This window comes from Hippopotamus amphibius, chromosome 1 (genome assembly GCF_030028045.1).
Source record: "Hippopotamus amphibius kiboko isolate mHipAmp2 chromosome 1, mHipAmp2.hap2, whole genome shotgun sequence".
Classification (NCBI taxonomy): domain Eukaryota; kingdom Metazoa; phylum Chordata; class Mammalia; order Artiodactyla; family Hippopotamidae; genus Hippopotamus; species Hippopotamus amphibius.
Genome location: NC_080186.1, coordinates 70,332,498 through 70,349,138, shown reverse-complemented (window position 1 = coordinate 70,349,138; position 16,641 = coordinate 70,332,498). Strand labels below are relative to the sequence as shown.

At 35.9% G+C, this 16,641-nt stretch overlaps 1 protein-coding gene across 1 annotated transcript in view; it reads left to right on the top strand.

Moving 5' to 3' along the window:
• TNNI3K (TNNI3 interacting kinase) overlaps window positions 1-16,641 on the top strand; it is a 280,990-nt gene that overhangs the window by 79,994 nt on the left and 184,355 nt on the right. Inside the window, exons 6-11 of the mRNA XM_057716084.1 lie at window positions 863-961; window positions 4,797-4,935; window positions 10,657-10,801; window positions 10,890-10,994; window positions 14,390-14,484; window positions 15,107-15,256. Coding sequence (XP_057572067.1) covers window positions 863-961; window positions 4,797-4,935; window positions 10,657-10,801; window positions 10,890-10,994; window positions 14,390-14,484; window positions 15,107-15,256 — 733 coding nt within the window. The remainder of the gene's footprint in view (window positions 1-862; window positions 962-4,796; window positions 4,936-10,656; window positions 10,802-10,889; window positions 10,995-14,389; window positions 14,485-15,106; window positions 15,257-16,641) is intronic.

The window sequence follows — 16,641 nt, the reverse complement described above, 5'->3', positions numbered from 1 at the left end:
CAATTGAAGAATAGAGTACATTAGGAAAATTCACAGTGAAAATGAACACATGATTTCAATCAGTTTTCTAGAGAAAAGAGGCTTAGAGAGGCTCAGTCTTTGGTAGAAGAAATCTAAAAGGTCAGCAGATCTGTTGGCACTCTGTGCCTTTCCATGAAGGCAGTTGGCCAATAGTTCCTGCTAGTTTTTTTCACTTGTTCATTAGTTCATTCATTCATTCATTCGTTCATTCAACAAATGCCTGTTGAAAGATTACTATTTGCGTGGCAATGTGCTAGGGAAGGATTATAAAGATGAATTTGGTATACACTTTGTCCTTAAAGAATTAGCTCTTTAATAAGGATGATAAGGCATATATATAAATTTGTAAAGGTTTTAAATGCATGAAAGAAAGTTAAATGAGAGTTAAAAGGAAGGAAGACAATTTTAGCAAGTCAGTTGGCAACGAAGGGAGGGAAAGTGAAGAAATCTTGGAGGAGATGGAATTTAGCTTGGGTTTAAACATCTGTAGATTGGGCAGAAGAGAACTTCTTACTGAGGAAATAATGTGAACAAAGACACAGAGAAGCAGGAAATAGAGCGTAGTTTGATTGTACACTTGGGTTTATGAAAGAGGGTAATGGGAAATACATTTAAAAGGATACCATCAGATTGAGAGGATCTTGAATGACATAGTAAGGAGCTTGGTTTTTATTTTCTAAGCAAAAGCAAGCCATTGGAGATTTCAGAGAAGTGAGATGAAAGAAAATTGTGTTTTAGGATAGTGACTCCTGAAGAAGAGTTGTACGTTGTAATTGTAAAATGAATTTTGATGGGCAGATGCCCCCAAGAATCTCCTAACCCAGCTCTCTTTCTTGTCCAGGCTGCTGATGTGCTACTGCAACATGGAGCTAACGTCAATGTTCAAGATGCAGTTTTTTTTACTCCGTTGCACATTGCAGCATACTACGGGCATGAACAGGTAGGTCAGGAGGATTTCCAAAGCCTGAAACATCACTTAAGTGTTCCAGGCTTTTCTTGAACTGTATTAGGTTCAAAGAAAGAATATTTAAGATGTCCTTTGAATTATTTTTGCCACCTTCTCATCAGTTCCACCCTTGAAGAGCTTTTGTAGATCCATGGAAACATAGCAGCTACCAAGTTATTCATTTTTACCGACTACTTGAGTACACAAGGGAAGCAGTAGAGTATATGGGTAAGTGTGTGGGTGTAGGAATCGGACTGAATTTGAAAAATTACTAGTTTTATGACCATGTATAGGTTGTATAATATCCCTGATCCTCAGTTTCTTTATCTACAAAATGGAGAAAATATTAACAGTACCTACCTCATAGGGTCGCTGTTATGATGAGATATTAATTTAAAGTGTTTGGCAAATGTTCAACAAATGTCACTACAATAAAACAAATCATAAAGAAAGCCCATTCCAAAAGTTCTCTGAAAAAAGATAACTTTCAGAAACTGAGTTTCCTCTTTTTTAGTGACCTGGCATGTGGTAGGCTGAAAAACATCTACCAACCATGTTCACGTGTTCATGTTCTAATTTGTGGAACATGTGAATGTTACCTTAAAGTGGCTTTGCATATGTGATCAAGTTAAGGATCTTGAAATGGGGAGATTATCCTGGATTATCTGGGTGGACCTGATGTAATCACATGGGTACATAAAATAGAGAGCAGGAAATCAGAGTGAGCAGTAGGAATGGAAGCAGGAGATTAAGTGATACAAGAAGGACCCACAAACTAAGGAATGCAGGCAGCCTATAGAACCTGAAAAAGTAAGGAGATGAAAGCCTCCAGAGGGCATGCAACTTGCCAACACCTTGACTTTAGACTTCTGACATCCAGAACTATAAGAAAATAAAAATGTGTTTTTTTAATCCATTAATTCTGTGGTAATTTGCTACAGTGGCAATGGGAAACTAATATATAAAATAACATAGGTAAACTAAAAAGCAATCACTAAATGTGCTTTAAATATTTAATTTGCTTTAAATATGTAGTTATATATCAGAAACATATTTATACATTTTGATAATCTGTAATAAAGTAATAATGTGTGTAGAATGCTTTAAAGTTTACAATGTAGCGTCATTCAACAAATAATTTCATTTGACCTTCATGACAACCTTATGAACTTAATAAGGAATTACCATGTGAGCAAACTCATACTATGGGACAGGCACTGTATTAAGATCTTTATATGGACTTTTTTCTAATTTTGCCACAACCCTAAAATTAGTTGTTATTTGCCCCTTCTTATCAATAATACATATGGAGCTTACTCAGGTCAGGTAGCAGGCCAGAGTCATGCAGCTAATAAGTAGAAGAGCTGGAGTATGTATTCATGTCTGTTTGATCCCAAAGCCCATCTTCATTCTCTTGTACCAAAGAGCCTATTCTTATCCCTCTTCTATCAGTGAGAGGAACCATAAAGTGCAGGCCATTTACTTAAGTAGTGGAGCTAGAATTCAAGGCTGGGTGCTGTAATCCCAAAGTCCATTGATTTTCGACCTTAACGTATTGAAAGACGAAAATTTTTATGCTCCTTTTATACACTGTCCTTTAGCTTTACTCAAGGAACTCAATAAAACCAAATAAAACAAATACAAATGCAATTGGATGACTGAAACCTAACTGTTCTTTAGCTTTACTCAAGGAACTCAATAAAACCAAATAAAACAAATACAAATGTAATTGGATGACCAAAACCTAACTGTTCTTTTGACATCCTGTTTTCAGTCTTCCTCATTTTATCTCTCTAGAGCTCTAGTCTTAGTAATACAGCGGAATTATACCTTTTTACGTTTGTAGAGGTCAGGCCATTGCACTGCCTGAGGATCCCAAGTTGAAAATCAAACTTACCTGTGTCTCTTTGCTGTTCTAGTCATTGTGGCTTTATTTCTTTGCTGGCTAGCGTATGCCTGGAAACTCTCAGACCTGTGATGCGTGACCTCTAGCTAGGGAAGATTGCTCATTTCATTGATGTGTTGCTCAGAGTGCACTGGAGAGCACTGGAGAACTGGGTACTGAAAATGCTTCTGAAAGTACAGGGTCCAAAAGCTCAGGTGATGAAAAACCTCCATACTTTTATGACTTCAGGCACAGATGGGATATACACAATGCATGTTATTTGTAGAGTCATCCTCTTTGACAATTAACCTCATCACCCAGCAAAAACATACAGAGCTTCTATGCAGGTTGGTGTGGAGAGCTAAATGTATTTACTTTCCCTGAATATATAGTCATAGTTTTATAAAATTATGCTAAAATGTGGATGGTGCTTTTATGATAAGGGACTCACTTTCTACATGCAAGACAGCACATAAGTAATTTATGGATACTGTTGTCATTTACTAAAATATGCTGACAGGCGAATGGCACATTCAATATTTGTGTGCCTAATGTGCCATGTTCCTTGCCATTTATTTATTTACTTATTTTAAGTGGAAGAGTAGATGTTTTGTACCGGGAGCAATATTTCCTGGGTATAGAATAATACTGCTTAATAAACAATTGATTTCAAAGGTAGTTTAAATTTGTCCATTATAAAGTCACATAATCAGAATTTATGGAGTCTGTGTAAGTAGAAATATCTGCTTAGGAGTGCAAGATTCTTGAGAGCAAGTGTCTACTGTTCAGATTTCTCCTGAATTAAGTATTGGTCTGCCCATTAGCTGACAAATGGATAAAATACACGTTCCACATTCGTGTTACCACTTCTGCTATCATTTACTGAGTACCAGGCACTTTTCTAAGTGCTTTATGTGTAGTAATTTATTTAATCCTCACAACAACTTTATGAGGCATTCCCATTTTAGCAACAAAGAAACTGATTTTCAAAAGGCCAAATAATTTATTCAGTGTGACATAACTAATATGTAAAAGCCTGATTTCAGAACCTTTGTTCTTTACCCACTGCACGCAATAGGAAGTTTTGCCACATCCTACCCAGCTAATTTTTCACCTAGAATTTCTATTGAATATATACTATATTCTTGAGAGGCTTCTGCCCAAGATATATGTATTTGCTGCCACAAAATAGTTTTAGAGCTTGAATTCACTTTTATGCTGACACCTCAGTGGTCAAGATTTTGTGGAGTCCTCCCTTAACTGTTATTTTAATGGCACGGGTGCATCCTAACTTATCTCTTGGGATCACTGTGATGACTTCTGAAATTCACAGGGGAGGCAATGTCAATTTTAAAGAAATAATTTGGAGGGTTCCTAAGTAGATATATAAATCATTTGAAGGAATCCCATAAATTACCTGAAACAACCCCTGGAAGACTCTTGAGCTATTTATTACTTCATCTCTTTCTGTCCTTTTGGGTGTGAAGCTCAGCTAATTTGGGAAGATGCTGAGGACTGTGTGGCTACCTCCTGTTTACTCACAAAGCAAAAAAGGACCCAGGACCCCAGTAGCAAGATGATCATTGGTGACCTATGCGTGGAGCCACTATGAAAATCAAAAATCAAGTAAACACTGCTGGCTCTGGCCAGAAGGAGACTTTAGAAAGGATTGTTCAAAGATTATGGGTGATTTTAGAGAAGATTACTTATGTACCAACCCTGAATGAAGACCAACCCTGAAATTGCTCCAGTTTTGGATTTCTTGCTAGGTGATATGATTCTAAATTCCTTATCGTCTAAACCAGTCAAATTAGGATTTTCTGTTATTTTTAGGCAAAAATTACCCAAAAGAAGACCTAAATGTTATGTTTTCTTCCATATTGCTGAAAGCATTGCTTTACTGTTTGACATTTGATACTAATTTCAAATGCATGGACCCTTTAGGTAACCCGCCTCCTTTTGAAATTTGGTGCTGATGTAAATGTAAGTGGTGAAGTTGGAGATAGGCCCCTCCACCTAGCATCTGCAAAAGGATTCTTTAATATTGTGAAACTCTTGGTGGAAGAAGGCAACAAAGCAGATGGTAAGATTATGTTTACAAGAAGAATTTGCTATCTTTTACTTTATGTATGCTTTTTACTTCTATTTACTAGAGAACAATCTTGAAGTTTAATCCTGTACTCATGTACTAATTTGTTCATCATAATTTTTATTATTTTAATACATTAATTAAACCTATATTTTAATCCTTCTGTACATATTTTAGCTCAACTCTTAATGTATTAAGTGCTGCAGTAAAAGTGAGGGGTTTTCCTAAATTTTTCCTACTTGTTGTTATTCACTAATCTTTTTTTTTAATTAAGTTAAAATTTATATATAACAAAATTCTCAAATCTTAACTGAATATTGAATTAAGTGAATACTTGCTTGTGGATACACCCATGTAAAAGCCACCCAGATCAAGATGTAGACATATTTTCATCTGGAAAGTTGAAGACATTTCACCTGGAAAGTTCCTTTGTGCCCACTTCTTAGTAAATAGCTTTCACCACCAAAGGTAATCAGTATTCCAGCTTCCATTGCCATAGGTTAGTTTTTTTTCTGTTCTTGAAGTTGATATAATTTTGACTGCTTTCTTTTGATCAACAAGATGATTTTGACTTTTATCCATGTTGTAGCATGAATCATAATTTGCTGTTTTTTATTGCCGAAAATTGTATGAATTTTCCATAGTTTAGCTGTTTATTCATTCTCCTTGTAATGGAAGTTTAAATGTTTCTAATGTTTGACTTTTGTGAATATAGCTGCCAGAAATATTCAGTTCTTCTTGTGGCTATATGTGTTAATTGCTCTTGGTTGTGTGTGTGTGTGTGTGTGTGTCTTTAGAGAGAGAGAGAAAAAGAGAATTACTGGATCAAAGGTTATGCACGTTTAACTTTTTAGGAAATTTCAGACAACTTTCCAAGGTGTTTGCACTATTTTTCACTTCCACAGCTGTATTTGAGCGTTCCAGTTGCTCCCCACATCCTCCCCAGTATTTGATACTACAATTATTTTTAATGGAAATAGAGTTAAAATGTGATCAGGTTGGGAAAAAAACCTTTAGAATACACAGAAAGATTTCATGCAAATTCAGTTTTTTAATTACAAATGAATTTTGGAAAATTGATTGAAAGTATTGAAAAAAGTTCTTTCTTTTTTTTTCCTCTTCCTCACAAACTCTATTTTTTGACACAAATTCACTCAGAGTTACATCTTGTCATTAAATTCTCTCAGGCATATCCAGCATTCTTCCACTGACCCCCAAGAGACCTAATTAAAAGCCCAGCTGTAAGAACTGCTGGCCTTTGCAACAGAAATAGTGCACATTTCCAAAAGCACAAGGTTGTCAAAGCTCTAGAACTGCCATTTCCTTGGTCCAAAATTGAGACTGATATTCAGTTAATAAAACTAACCAATGTTTCCATCACCTCTAAGGAAAACACAAAGGCTCCCAGAGACAACTATGGCAAGAGGCGAGGGCAGTTTCATTTCCATGTTGGAAACAGGACCATTTTATTTGATAATGTTTGAGAAACGTAGTTTGTATCATTTTCTGAGCCAGTGTGCAATAACTCAGGAATTTTTTCTGTAGCATTATCATAAACAACCTGTGTTGTCAGGATGCAAGGAATGTTGTTCCTTGGACCTTGTTTAAGCAGTCTCTTTGATCCTGTAGGTTTAGAATAGGCAGAAGTACACCAGTGTGAATCACTGAACACATAATTGTGTTTGAAACTGCCTCACTCTTCCAAGGGGTCAGGAACCGCTCACATTTTTCCTTTTATTATCAATGCCAACCTCAGCCTTTTATTCCTCTGCACAACTCCAAAGCTCAGTGGTATCAAAATGAGTGTCATTTATGATCAGCACGTCTCCAGGATAAAAGGACTCTTCTACAAAAGGCATTGAAATGTGTACTACACCTGTATTCCCTGTACATACCAGCATCATATGATATAATTTTTAACATTTTCTTTCTGACTCACACAAGCACTACATGCTTCCTACTTAATCTTTAAAAAAAAATCAAGCGGCATGACTCAGATTTTTAAGTATTTTTATTTCTTTCTAATACACACTTGATATTTAAGTCCCTTTTGCACTTCAACCAATTGCAAAGAATAAACCAGAAAAATTTTTGTGCTGGTGGACACTGCACAAGATTTATTATCAGCTAGTTCACTTATTCCAAAATGCATCTAAGTCTCCAGATGATTTATTTTAGATCTGGACCTTGCCTGTGGTTAATGGACATAAGGGGAAGAGTAAATGAATGACCCCAAAAGGAACACAATTTGAAATCTGGTATTTACAGCATGTTTCCATGGTAACAGAATGTCACAAATGAAAATAAATTCAGGTTACAAAATTAGCCAAAATGTAATTCCGAAAGCATGTTCGGCATGTTTGGGAGGTTGACCTATTCAGTCACATGTGTTTTAAGTCTCTAGTCTTCTTCCTTGTACCTCGTAGAGCAATGAAAAAGGAGAACTGCAATGTTCATTGAATGAGATTGAAAAGGTCAAAATATTGCTGGACTCCATAAGAAGAAAACAGAGATACATTTCTCACAATTTATCATTTTAATAAAGTTAAAATGAAAAATTTTAAATACAGAAACTATTAAATTTTTGTCATCTGAATGTTGAATGCTATAGTTCTCTTAACTGGAGAAGTGGATATTAGACAAAGTCACAAAAATTTCTAGGGCATGGTCAGTAAGGAGAAGTAACATTTTTAAAAATAAATTTTGTCAGAACTATCACACAGATTTGTTACTGAAAATTTATTTAAGACACACTTGGGAGTTGCTTTAGAGAGCTAGCGGGATGTGCTAACATTGCTGGGTTAATATGAAAATGTTTATTTTATCTTTAGGATCAATGAGCAGAAATAAGCAAGAAGTAGCATCCATCTACCTACTCATTCATCCGGCCTTTCTTTCAAAGACATTACTGAACACAGTCTCTTCAAAGTAGAGGACTAGTGACCAAATATTTTCCTAATAATGATTTACATGTATTCCTTTGCTAGAAATTTTCTTTTCTTTAAATCTCTAAATAAGATGTTAAGCTAGAGCAAACAGAATATCATTCATGCATTCAATTTTCCTCAGATAAGAATAATAATATATATACACTTTTTGTTTTTGCAAATTTGTCCAAGACAAAATTAAGGGATCAGAAGGACTGAAGCAGAAATACAGGTGTATATATATAAACTCTGCTTCTGATGCAAATTTCTCCTGGCTTGTCCCTTTGGTTGGTATTTAAATCTTCTTTGATGGGAATAATGTCTCGACCACTGCAGGTAATTCACCAAGTAAATAATCTGCTTTGAAGTTTATTGATTCAACTAGAGAAGAATAATGTTGGGTGGGGCCAGGGATGGCTAAAGGAAAATTATGAATTAATGGAATATTGTGCTGCATTCTGCTTTACAATGTCCCCTCTGGACCTCAAGAACTCTCATATGACCTCCTGATGCCCTGGACTCCCTACTGTTCTCAAGCATTGACTCTTGGTATTGACTTTCCTTGGCTTCCAACAGAATGTGAACAAAGGAAAAGGATCTTAGAAAGGAAGATAATCAAAACAACCAGGAACATTCTTCTGAAGAAGTGTGTCCTTCTGAGCCACTCATTAATAGAAAAGATTCAAAGATTTATTTTTCAATAACAGTCTTTGGAGGAGGAGTTCAGTAACTGTTAAAGATTTCCCTTTGGCTTAAGATCTTGAAGGATGATAAAATAAGAATTATTGTCTATAAATACAGTAGTTATAAGGCCTAAACCAGTCTTCATTAAATGTTAAATGATGATTATATTTGAACTTTTTAAAAATTAACTCTTATCTTGCCTTTCTTTTCCTTCCTATCCTTCATCACTAAAAAAATAATTCTTTCTATCAATTCTTTTGGTTTTATGGATAATTTCTACTATAGACATATATAAGAATGAGAATGAATGGGATTTGTTAAGGGCTATTATTTTCTATTTTGAATAAAGCATGCTGTACAGATGGACAAAGTAATAAAATAATAAAACAAATGGTTGCGGAGCAGTTGATCTGGTTATTTTTAGTTTTAAAAGTTGTGCTAAAGCAGATCCAGAATTTAGTAGCTTGGTGTTGATTTGTTATTACTTCAGGCCTGTAATTATTGACTGTTCAACTAGATTGTAAATTATTTGAGGATATAGACTCTATGCATTTATAGCTTGTTGACCTTAGCACTTAGCAAATTTCTTAGAGGGAAATTAGTGACAAAGGAGAGTAGATATTTTTACTAAATATCTAATATGTAACAGGTGTCATGCTAGATACTTTCCAGAAACAATCTCCTTTAATCCTTTCAGCATCCCTGCTGCGCCAATAGTGTTATTATATCCACCATTACTTATAAGAAAATCAACATCTCCGGCACCTAGCACAGTACCTGGTGCATATTGATCATTTAATACTTATTGAGGAATGACTATGTGTCAGTCAGCTGTTCTTATTTGCAAGTGTTGGAAACTAATGCTTGCTAATTTAAGCATGAGGGGAATATATTAAAGGATATCAATTAGCACACAGAATCTTCCCAAGGACAGAGTAGAAAGCCAGATTTGGAATTCTCACAATGAGAAATGGTGTCCAGAATCACAGCTCAAAACTAATCTTTGAAGACACACTGACACACCTGCTAGACACACACACCAACACTTGCATTCTAGCAACAACAATGCAAGGCACTCAGTCTGTGTCTGGAAACGCTACCACTGGAAATTAGATGAAGCTATTCTACTACTGCTACTTTGCCAAAATGGAATAGACTGCTTTTGTGCATCATCAGCTCTAATGTCAGAGTCTGAAATAACATATTGATTGGAAGAGCCTGTAGATAAGTGTCCAACCAGGGCATGGGTGAGAGTGAAAGTGTCACTATTAAAAATTATGCTAGGATAACAAGACTAAACCGGGACATATGGTCACTCTCTACTAATCCTGTGCCCTAATTGCAGAGGAGTCTTGGAAAGCATATTTTCAGCTTCTGTGATAAAACGTGATCTTGGCCTCTAGTCACTACTTTCAGTATAGAGAATTCCCCAAATATTAGGCGAGGTTATAAGGCTGGATTGGATAAAGAGAGGGTCAAATGCCCACTACTGAGTAAATAATTTAACAGTTTATGTTAAATAACTATTTTAGGTAATACAATTAATGAGATCTGCCTTATTCTAAAGCTTGTTGCTTTTCATTATACCATGCTTTGTATACTATAGTATGACATTTCTCAGTTAAGGGGACATCAGAACCTCCTAAACAGTATTGTAAACATATAGAGTACTCGGCCCCACGCTAGCATATCGAGCCAAAATTTGGGGAAATGGTGCTCTGTCCAGAGTCTGAAATTTTTAACATCTTCCATGGGGATGAAAGCGGAATCAGTTTGAAAGGAGATGCTTGTGGAAATAAGGCCATGAGTACCTTTTAGATACTTATTAGTTTCCTGAACTCTTCCATTGTGCAAGGTGGATTTGATTAGATGCATTCCATAGATTTATGGGAGCTAGAAGAAAGCCTGCTTAATGTGGTAATAGGCTATAGGATAGAATTATAACTTTTTAAATTGGTTGAACTTAATTTCCTTTATTATTGTCAGTAATTGGCAATTTCCAAGAGTCTCTCAGACACTAAGAAAAGTCCCTGATACTACACATGAGAAGGTTGACAAATAGAGAATTCCAGAAAACATGCCTTCTCCTTTGTTTTGATGACAGTGAATGCTCAGGACAATGAAGATCACGTTCCACTCCATTTCTGTTCTCGCTTTGGACACCACGATATAGTGAACTACCTGCTCCAGAGTGATTTAGAAGTTCAGCCACACGTTGTTAATATCTATGGAGACACCCCTTTGCACCTGTGAGTATTACGTATAGTTCCATAGGTACTCCAGGTATACTATGTGTACCTTCTCACTATTCTCAAAATATATTTTCTTTAACTCTAGGGCATGCTACAATGGAAAACTTGAAGTTGCCAAGGAAATCATCCAAATATCAGGAATAGAAAGTCTGACTAAAGAAAACATCTTCAGTGAAACAGCTTTTCACAGGTAAAAGAATATTTAAGTGCAATAGCCACTAAACTTAGCTAACACCGTACAACACCAGAAGTCGAGTACATAAAGCAAAAATGAATAGTGGCAGATGTTACAATCAGAGAGCAAGAGCAGAGGGTGGGCAGAGGACAAGGAGCCCAAACTAGATGCACAGAAGAAAAGGTAGAGGCAGATGCTGCAGTCAGTACAACAGATGGGACCAGAGCCAGATGCTGCCTTCCTAGCAGCAGCCACAAAGACAGGGACTGATGTTGCCAAGGCAACAAGCATATCAACATCTGTAAGCATATTGCTTGTATTCCACTTCCCTCTGCAGAAAGCTGCCAAAAGGAGCAGTGCCCATAATCCTCCTCCAACAAGAATCTCATTATCAGAATTCATCAGCATCAAATGTGACATTTTTTCCTTACCACTTAAACCTTATGTGCAAATGTATCTACCTATCTAAGACATCCATCTGTCAGCCTGTAAGAGCTTAGTCAGGGTGGCCACTGAGATACCTAAGAAGGCATTAGCTCCTTGCTAGGAATCCATTAGAGTCCTTTACAGTGTGCTCTGGAAAAGCACACTGAAGGAGCAGCTGGGTTTGGAAAAGTTGTGACAAAGGCAAAAAAAAAAAAAAAAAGAGAGAGAGAGGGAGGGAAAAAGTTGCTAAAAACTCAAAAGGCGTTACTCCCTAAAATGTCCAAAAGGAGGGCAGATATTTTATAAAAGTTAAAACCCTCATTTTTAACAGGTTACTGTTTTGCTTATAAAAATAAAAACGTAGTCATTTGAATTGAGTAAACCTTGAATATAAGATTATTTACCTACACATTACAGATCTCTTGGCTAGTCTGCAACCCCTAAAACATGTATTTGAGACTCATATGTTATTTACAGTGTTTATACTGTACTGGTGAATAATAGAAATGAGAGACTTTTTTTTTAATACTGAACTAAAGTTAAGCTTATACTTTTGTGTCAGGAGTCAACTTGTCAAATTTCACTTGGATTTCCAGATTTTTCTTATCAACCAAAGAGGTCAGCCAAAAGGGAGATGACAAAAACTACCGTTTATGAAACAGTGAATATATGCTGCGTGATTTGCATCCATTATCTCATTTAATCCTCATAACCATCTGATGAAGTTGCATTTACTATCCCTTTTTTTTAACCAATGAGGAAATTGAGGCTCAAGAAAACTAAGTAACTTGCCAAAGATTCTTGTGGCTAGAAAAATGTGTATTAAATGCCTGACTAATTCCAAACCCTGTGTTTTTATATATCCTCATGTTGTAGTACCAAAATATTTTGTCTGTTTTCTACACACACTGTAACAGAACAGATGCAAGAACTCTTTAGATCATGCCTTCAGTCAAACTAGATCAGTGGGATTCTTCCCTGAAGGGGACAATTGGCAGAACTGATGTATATGGGTTACTAGTGTCCTGTCCCCATTAGGTCATTCTTCTGGAGGCCAACACCTCAGGCTAGTTTTCAAAGCATTTTGCTACTTTGTGCACATAAATTGAAACGACTATAATCAAAGGGTTATTGTCACCTACAGAAGATTGTCTATATGACACAATTAGTGAAATGAGTTAAAAGTATGTATCCAATTGTTTTATTTTGTGCAAACCTGTGGCTCTAGGAATAACATATTAGTATTTTTATTCCATTCATTTTAAGTACATATTTATAAAAGAAATTCTCCTTTTATATAAGGAACTCACTATGATTATGAATTTTTTCTGTGTACAAATCACAGTGCTTTACACAGTCAGCACTCAATACATATGTTTTCATATGTCTGTATGTACACACATTTGCATACACACATACACATATATACGTATTTATATGTATGTGTGTATATATATATATATATATATATGTTCAGAATTCATCATTTCCTGTAAATAGTTGCTTTGAACAGAGACAATGAGGTAATTCAGACAGTGGAACATTAAAAAGTACAGTGTTAATAATGGTCCTATTTATAATACAAATAACTGATGGTGATATGATCTATTACACTGAAATGGTAGCTTTTTTTTCACTTAATTATTCAAGAAAGACTTATTAAGGACCTGCCTTTTGTTGTTGCTGATAGGAACATTAACATGAGACACAGTTTCTTCCTTCCTTAAGGGAGCTCTATTGTAAGATATCAAAACAAACAGAGTTGTATACATTATCATAACACAATATGGTAAGTGCCATAAAACTGAAATTATAAGGAAGCAAAGGAGATAGCAATGGACTCAGCCTTTGGTTCATGACAAGACTTTACAGAGGGAACAACAGTTCAACTAGATAAGTAATGGCGTTGATTTAAAGAAAGTAATTATCATTTTAAAGAAAATAATAATATTCCATGAGAGAAAAAGGATTTAGCCAAAGTCATCCCAGGAAGAGGAAAGAGTAAGACCCAGTGTTCTATCTCTTCTAGAACAAATCTGAAAGGAAAAAACACTGTTTTTCTGTACTCTCCCGCAACACTCAATATCTCACTTCTGAAACACGATACCAGTTGTGTGTGAGCTTTTCTGCACCAAACAATTCTCCAGTTCTCTACAGACACCGAGTGGGTGTCCTACAATTCAATTCAATTTTGACACTGCCTACCTGGAATTAGTACCAGATCTCACAAGACTGTCCCTCCTCCCACTTCAGATGCAGTCGCAAGTCTAACTTGTCACCTAAATCTCACAGAACCTTCCTGCATTCCCCCATTCCATTCAACTGCCCTGCAGAATGCCTAGAAAAGAATTAATGTCAAAGGAAATATTTAATATTGAATATGAAAATCCTAGAAATTTTATACAGCTCCTTTCTTGAAGACCCATATTTGAGAATCTTCAGGATTTTATTGCTTTATGTGCTTTTCTTTTTTCTTATCATCTCCTTCTCCTCTCTCCTTCCCTCCTTCTGTCTTCTCTGTCTTTTTGGCACTTATATAGACACCAGTCTCTACAATAACCTGGGTGAATCAGCACTGTTTTAACTTTCTAGGGCTACCATAACTAAATACCTCAAGCTGGGTGGTTTGAACACCAGAAATTTATTTTCTCACAGTTCTGGAGGGTGGACGTCCAAGATCAAGGTGTCAGGTTTGATTTCTTCTGAGGTCATTCTCTTTGTATTGCAGAGGGCCACCTTTTTTGCGTGTCTTCACATGGTTGTCCCTCTGTCTGTGTCATTTGTGTACTAATCTTCCCTTCTTATAAGGACACCAGCCATATTTGATGAGGGCCCACCCTCATTATTCCATTTGCAATTAAGAGGTAAATTATACCTCTTTAAATTACAGTCACATTGTAAGGCTTTGGGAGTTAGAACTTCAACATATTAATTTGGAGGGCACACTTTTATCCTTCTATTTTCCCTGTGTTATATTTTTGCAGTGCTTGTACCTATGGCAAGAGCGTTGACCTGGTTAAATTTCTTCTTGATCAGAATGTCATAAGCATCAACCACCAAGGAAGGGATGGACACACAGGTAAGACTGTGGTGAGAACAGCATCAGTTTCTGATGCATATCAGTGCTCAAGAAAAGCGGTGTGCTCAAGAGGGAGGGGGCAGTGAGAGTGGTCCACCCCAATGAGGGGGAATATTTTATCAATGACATCATTTAAAGTGATGGTGCATGGTGTTAATAAAAAGCACACTGACTTTTGGTCAGTTTCATTACTGTGCTAAAGTATCTATAGTCAATGCACCCATTATGGCCTGCACCAGGAACAGACTGATCACACGGCCTTGCCCTCCATGTGCTGCTGGAAAAACAAAACAAAACAAAACAAACAAAAAAACCCCACTTGTTTGGGGTCTTGTTCTTTGATTTGTACAAAGATGCTAATGTTTGTTCTGGTAATTACAGTGGTTATAGAAACACTAGAAATTGTGCTAAGCAAAAGGTAGTCTATATAGATCAACTAGATACTTCTTTTCCTTAAATGTCTTGTTTGCTCAAAAATAGAATTAATTCTTTGTCAAAGAAATCAACCCTTGCTATATATCTCTGGCAACAATGTTATTATATGGTAATGACTGCCTTTTGAAAATTGGGGTTCAGTTTTCCCCTTTTCTCATTTCGCAATTTCATTTTTATTCTATTATAGGATTGCACTCTGCTTGCTACCACGGTCACATTCGCCTGGTTCACTTCTTACTGGATAATGGAGCTGATATGAATCTGGTAGCTTGTGATCCGAGCAGGTCTAGTGGTGAAAAAGATGAGCAGACGTGTTTGATGTGGGCTTATGAAAAAGGTATATTTTTCACCATTGCAGCTCTGTAGTGATAACATTGAACCGTGTGCACAGATTATGCCAATGCATCAATAATTCTTTTGCTTGCATGACTTGTATACACCCATCTCCTCTGGAGATTGTATTTGAATCGTTAGGGACTTGGATCAGAGAGTACAATAGGGAAGGCAACTCATGGGCTGCAGATGAACTGAAGGCATTCTTGATATTGCTGTTTTGAAAGGAGAAGGAGCTATCACATTTCTAGGTGCTGGAGAAACAAAATTGTGATAGGTAATGATCGTTACTTTCTTACAGTATATGCAGGACTAGTCTTTACTGCTCATATAGGAGAATTTTGATATGGATTCAAGTTATTAAAATCGAAATTAATGCAAAGAAAGAAAGGGAGTGTTTATCAGATCTAGCCCTGCTAACCATGCCTGCACTGGAAAAAGTAAGGCAGCCAATGTTTCGTGTGTAAAATTATTTGAGCTCCAAGTGGTGAAAGTTTAGGCAGAACACCTGAGTTTAAATCAAACCATATGGCTTGATCTTGGGCAAGTTATTTATTTATTCTTGATGAACTTTAGTTTTTTCTTCTGAAAAATTAGGACAATAACAACTTCATAAGATCGTAAAGATTAAAAGAGATAGTATGTGCAAGTTGGTTATAATAGTGGCTGGCACAAAATAAATACCTAATAATTGGCATTTCAGTAATAATAATAGTGGTAATAGCAGTAGTCCAGAAATAAAGATTATTAATAATGAATTTTTCATTTTAAGAGAGAGGAAACTAGAGACAGAAGGTAAAATAGCATCTTTTTCATTGTTATTAAGATATACCTCTTAAGTGAGCTCTACATAAATGCATAAACTCCAACAGAGTTTGAATTTTCAGGTGACATGGAACAGTACTGAAATCAGAGAGTTACAACTAAAAACTGTAAAATATATCAGACTTTGATGCCTACATTGTCTTATTATGATGTTTAAAGTATGTAAAGAAGTATTCTTATCTTTTTAAATGTTAAAATCTAGAAAACCATACTTAAAAAGAGCATTTACTAAATTGGAAGATTTCTTAGGCTACCAAGATGATCTAAAAAGTTTTCTGCCTGAAGTAGGACATGAAAGTCCATTAATGAAAGGAGAGATGAAGTTTGATGGATAAGAAATAGAGAGCTATGTAAGCATATAGGCAAGGAAAAAGAAAAACATATAGGTCTGAAGACTGCTAGTGAGGAAACGATATAGGAGTTACTTTGCTAGAGAAAAATGAACAGACATGGAATGGCAAGGAATGAGTTAAGATATAGGCCTGTTATGTTTTTTACTTTTTATTTGAGTACCGTGTAAAAACACACACACACACATTTGCACATTGTAGCACAATGAATTTT